The sequence below is a fragment of the Microtus oregoni genome, unplaced genomic scaffold (assembly GCF_018167655.1).
Source record: "Microtus oregoni isolate MIOR12 unplaced genomic scaffold, Mior012 000064F_ref0000363, whole genome shotgun sequence".
Classification (NCBI taxonomy): Eukaryota; Metazoa; Chordata; class Mammalia; order Rodentia; family Cricetidae; genus Microtus; species Microtus oregoni.
The window spans coordinates 2,929,120-2,935,143 of record NW_024543874.1 but is presented as its reverse complement, the minus strand read 5'-3'; the positions used below and the strand labels follow the sequence as shown (position 1 = coordinate 2,935,143).

Below are 6,024 nucleotides of genomic sequence, written 5' to 3'. Positions count from 1 at the left end.
CGCTGTCTGCATCCACTTGGTTCAGACCTGAAAGGGCATATTTCTGCACAGTTACACTTGTGATTTAAAATCCAGACATTAGCATCTCTGTTTTCTCCTTAGAGTGGGATGGTCACCTACAGTCCCGAGCTAGTCAACTCCAAACACTTTGTGTTGCTAACCCCACAGTTATCTGCTATTGCCCTGAGTTTGAAAACCTTTGCAGATGGGGAAGATTGAAAGGTCGCAAGGGTCAGTGTGTCTTCCAGTTTATCTAAATCACTTTCTTCCCTTTGACATGTGCTCAAGACCCCTGGAGTCCAAAACCTTCTGAGAAGATCATGGCTGATCCCAGTGACAACTCTCTGAGGATTGTTCTGATAGGGAAGACGGGGAGTGGGAAAAGTGCCACAGCAAACACTATCCTGGGGCAAAGAAAATTTGATTCTAGAATTGCACCCCATGCTGTCACTAAGACCTGTCAGAAAGCATCCCGCAAGTGGAAGGAGAGAGAACTCCTGATTGTTGACACCCCAGGGCTCTTTGACACCAAGGTCAAGCTGGAAACCACCTGCATTGAAATCAGCAAATGTGTCCTCCAGTCCTGCCCTGGGCCTCACGCCATCATCCTGGTACTGCGGCTGGGTCGCTACACAGAGGAAGAGCAAGAAACTGTCATTAGGATCAAGGCTATCTTTGGGGAGGCAGCCATGAAGTACATGGTTGTCTTGTTCACCCGCAAAGATGAGCTGGAGGGCCAGAGCCTAAAGGACTTCCTAGAAAGTTCAGATACAAACCTAAAAAGCATCATCAAGGAGTGTGGCAACCGCTGCCTGGCTATCAACAACAGAGCAAGGAAGGCTGAGCAGGAAACGCAGGTGCAGGAGCTGGTGGAGCTGGTTGAAGCCATGGTGCAGAGCAATGGTGGCGTCTACTTCTCTGAGGCCATCTACAAGGATGCAGAGCAAAGGCTGGAGAGCCAAGTAGCGCTCCTGAGGCGACTTTACACCGAGCAAAAACGGAATGAAGTTAGAATAGTAGAGGAAAAGTGCGCTCTCGGGAAACTCAGTGCTCAGGAAAAAGAGGAGGTGGTACAGGCAATTAGGGAAAAATACGACCAAAAGATAAGACAAGAAGCAGAGAATAGCATACTCAGCCAGATTGCTGAAGGAATTAAGAAAATTCTTTTGAAAGTGTGGCATATTTTTCGTAAATAGTCTGTGTATTTTTTCATCCATTCTAAGCATTTCTTCATCTCTCTCCCTCCCATCCTCCCTGTTGTCCCATTCCTTCAGCCACCAGCAAACATCCGAGATAGCAGAACCAGGAATTCACTGAGCCAGAGTGAAGACTCAGTGTCAGGCTCCCAGACCGAGTCGCACACTCTGCACTCAGCTCCCTATGCCTGCCCTGCCTTCCCCACTCTGATGGACTGAAATGCCTCTGTAGCCATGGCCCGAAATCCACACTGCTCCCTGTGCCAGCCTGCCCTGCCCTCCCCGCTCTGATGGACTGAAATGCCTCTGTAGCATGGAGATGTCATTTTAGGAGCCCACTGCGTCGTCATAGCAGCTCTGCCATGTCCACTTGCTGAAGTAGGGGCTCTGAACATGCTCAGATGGGACTGTAAGAGGCACCACCTCGCATGTGCCTTTAAGGACTTGTCTGCAAGCCCTGAAGACAGAAGCCCTGACCCATCCATGGCTCCCACCAAACCTGCTCCATTCCCACTACACCGCAGTTCACACTAGAGGACCTCTTGTTCTGAACAGAACACTTCCAACATAAGGCTACATAGCAAAACTCCAGACTGAGAAGACCTACATTGTAGTCTCAAGAAAGGAGGACATCATGGCATTCCCCAGCCTTTGCAAAGCCCTAAAATTCCATCCAAACTTCTCTAAATCAGTCTCAAGCAACTCTAACAATATAGCAAGGGTTTCTATAAAATATAAGGAAATTATCAAGGATTTTTATAAAGTATAAGGAAATTATCAAGGGTTTCTATAAAGTGTAAGCAATTAAATGCCAGCCTAAGAGTTTACCACTTATCTCCATCGGATGAGCACTAAACTCGTAAGTTTGCCTGCAGTGGGTGATGGCTTAAATGCCTTCATCTTTTCTACTACACCTCTGCAAGCGTCCAGAAAATAGACTCAATACGAGAGTGGGTTCTTATGAAGAATGACATCACATTAACTCACAAATAAAGACTTTTAAAATGTGTTTGAGTGTTTTGTCTTCATGTATATATGTGCACCACATGCAAGCCTGGTGCCCATGGAGGTCAGGGGTCAGGAGAGGGAAGAGGTCAGAAGAGGGCAGAGGACAGGAGAGGGTGGAGGTCAGAGGTCAGGAGAGGGTGGAGGTCAGGAGAGGGCAGAGGGCAGAAGAGGGTGGAGGTCAGAAGTCAGGAGAGGGAAGAGGTCAGAAGAGGACAGAAGGCAGGAGAGGGTAGGGGGGTCAGAAGAGGGCAGAGGGTAGGAGAGGATGGAGGCCAGAAGAGGGCAGAGGTCAGGAGAGGGCAGAGGTCAGGAGAGGGTGGAGGTGAGGAGAGGGCATAGGTCAGGAGAGGGTGGAGGTCAGAAGAGGGCACTGGATCCCCTGGAACTGAGTTATGAATAGTTAGTTTTGAAAGGTCCGAGCCATCATGTGTGTGCTGGGAAATGAACCCACTCCTCTGCAAGAGTAACAAGTGCTCTTAATTGATGAGCCATCTTTCCAGCCCCTAACTCACACATAAAAAGGACCACCGAATATGTGTTCATCCACTCCTGAGCATGCATTTAAAGAGGTTTGTGGTGAGGAGGAGATGGCTGTCTGTGCAGCGTGAGAATGGCACCCTGGAGCAGGACATGGCACTGTCCCTGCCCAAGCTTCATCCGTGAACTGATCCAAGGAAGTGGCCACTGTCTTTACCTCATGACCCTTGACCCTCAAGAAAAGGACAGTGACCTACACCCGACATCACAGATGGAAAACTCACAAGAGACACATCTTTGTGCTTCCTGTGCTGGCAGCACCTGCCTCTCAGTGATGTCACTGTGCTCTCACAACTGCTTCTGGGGGTGTTTGGCTCTGCACCTGTCTCTCCTGTGAAACTCTGACAGCCAGCAATAAGCTGTCCGTTCATAGAAAAACCGCTTTACTTCCCAACGTGCAAAGTCTCAGGATTCAAAGCAAATTTAGTCCAAATTGACATGAAGCAGACTCTTTGCAGAGGAAGCAGGGGGATGACTGTGTGCATTCTGCATCCTCTTCCCATCACAGGCAACAGAGCCGCCTTCTCTGGAGAGCACCGCCAGCCGGGCTGCTGCGGCGTTTCTTCTGGAAGAGTGGGTGGGGGGAGAGCAGCTTATAGCAACTGATCTTATTGTGAGAGTCTGGATATTTTCAGGGTGTGTTCAGATTAAACACCCTCTTAACTCATAATCCTCACAAAGTATGCCAAGTCTAAGCCTCCCCAAGGGGCAGCAGGCTAATGAAGCTTACAAGGGAGCCCTGGAAAACTTGTCAGCAACACGCCTTTCCATCTCCGCTTGGGATTTTTAGAAATATTAAATCCATTTGTTCTTTTTGCTTTGCAATTTTTATCACATCTTTACCTGCGCCTCTTCCCTTCTACAGTATTCTGTATCATTTTGCTAAAAAGTTTGCATTAACAAGCCTGGAGGTCTGTGATGCAGGCCTGTGATGCCAGTCAGCTGGAGAGGCCGAGGCAGGCAGATGACAGGCTGAAGGCATGCCTCAGCTACAGAGCAAATTCAAGGCTGGGTTGGGCAACTCAGTGAGACATTGTCTTCAAATGAGAGGTAAAAAGAGGCCCAGAGGGGCTGGAGAGATGGCTCAGAGGTTAAGAGCACTGACTGCTCTTCTGGTGGTCCTGAGTTTAATTCCCAGCAACCACATGGTGGCTCACAAACATCCCTAATGAGATCTGGTGCCCTCTTCTGGCCTGCGGGTATACATGGAGGCTGAACACTGTGTACATAATAAATAACTAACTAAATAACTAAATCTTTAAAAAAAAAAAAGAGGGCCAGAGATACATTTGTTTAATGCTACAGCCCTTGCCTAGCATTATGTGCTAGGCCCAGGGTTCGATCCCCAGCACTGAAAATAAATATAACTGCCGCTCAAACGGTAGCTACCGGCCACATGAATGCATAGTTAATCATCTGAACTAAACTGTAGAGCATAGTCTCCTGTCACTCCAGTCGCACAGCCAAACATCGGAGCCTCACGAGCCCTGGGAACACTGTTATCATCGCAGAATGCGCGATAAAGCAGAAATTCTTCACAAACAAAGGGCTGTGCAAGAAACCACAAGACGGTTGTCAATAGTATCTTAATATGTCTGTGGTCTGAATCATTTCCCAGAATTGCTCTGCACCACAGAATAAGATGAACTGTTGTGAATCAGAAGTTCGCAGAGGCCCTGCTGACTCATTTCCGCCCTGCTCTGGTCCTTCTTCCTCACTTTTCTCTTGTATGTATCGACTTCTATGGCCACATGGCCAGGTGCTATAGGACACAGGGACAAGGTTCCTTCTAAGTGTGGTGTTACAGGGGCAAGACTGGAGAGGGTGGGCCAGGAAGAAGGTTCCTTGAGGAGGTTCCCACCCCTCTAGTGAGGATGAACCTAGGGCCTCACACGTTAGGTAAGTATTATGCCACTGTGCTATATCCCCAGGCCCCTTTTTAGTTTTTATTTTGAGGCAGGGCTGCCTAGGCTGCCCTTAAACTCACGATACTTCCTGCCTCAATCTCCCTAGAGTTGGACATGTCTGCGTTTGTTGGGGACATCTTTAAAGCTATGCTGAGACACAGGCTCAAAGGGTGGAACAAGAGAAATATCAGCGTGTCCAACCTATAGGAACGGCCCAGAGACTGGCTTTCCCTCCAGCCGGCCAGCTGGCAGTCCCCAGTGTCTGGCTATTGCCCGTGCCCAGAGGTTGCATCTGCTGAAGAGAGATGCCTCTAGGTTAAGCGTTTCCTCCAGGAGAGGTTTACATTTAATAACCAGATGATAGAGTTATAAAATCCCGCCCCTCTTCTTCAGTCTCAAGATCAGTACAAACTGTAGAGTGCCTTGTGGAGTCACCATTTGTTGTGACTGTGTCTCAGTCTAACTTGTCCTTGGCCAATCCTGTTCTTTCCTTCCCTTCTCAGCCATAAATCTCAAGACGACTCCCAAGTCGCTCCTTTCATCACCTCTCTGTCTCCCACCTCAACAGCCCATAAGCCTTGGAACCCCGTCTTTACACGCATGCACACGCACACGTGCACAAGGATACACACACACACACACAAATACACGTATAGGAACAGCATATTTTGCAATACTAATATATCAAAAGAAAAAAATCATGTAACTATTCCAATCACCATTAAAACACATTTAAAAATAGCTCACACCTCTGAATAAAAAGTGTTTACTTAGTGAAATAGGAATGAATGAAGTCTGCATGCATTGATTTAAAAATTAATCACTAATAGCCAATATCAGCCTCAGTGATATTTTTAAATTTTTCTTTTTTGTTTACTTAAGTACTGGGCATAGAACCCAGGACCTTGGGTATTCTAGGTAAATGCTCTATTAATGAGTTACACCCCTAGTCTTTGGTGTTTTGTCTTGTTTTGAGATGAGGGTCTTTTTTTTTTTTTGAGACATGGTTTCTCTGTGTAGCCTTGGCTGTCCTGGAACTTGCTTTGTAGACCAGGCTGGCCTTGAAATTACAGAGATCCACCTGCTTCTGCCTCCCAAGGGTTGGGAGTAAGCCATGCACCACCACACCTGGTGAGTGTTCTTAAGTACCCTAGAATGCTCTTAAATTTGTCATCCTACTGTCTCAACTTGGAAACTAATTTATAGTAAGAGAAATCCTTAAAGAGCAAAAGAGAACTGAAGATTAGCAGTAACCAAGTCTAGGACAGAGTGAGACCTCGGAGTCCTAAATCTTCCTTCCCTCCTTTGGCTATGGCAGCGTGTTTGATGCTACTGACCCCGCTGGACACAGTCACCCTTGGTCACAGTGCTTGATT

General features: G+C 47.4%; 1 protein-coding gene across 1 annotated transcript; it reads left to right on the top strand.

Moving 5' to 3' along the window:
* The first annotated feature begins 320 nt into the window (after positions 1-320).
* LOC121439904 (GTPase IMAP family member 7-like) lies at positions 321-1,241 on the top strand. Its single transcript, XM_041640517.1, has one exon. The coding sequence runs from the start codon at positions 321-323 to the stop codon at positions 1,194-1,196; it is 876 nt and encodes a 291-aa protein (XP_041496451.1). The 3' UTR covers positions 1,197-1,241.
* Positions 1,242-6,024: the final 4,783 nt, after the last annotated feature.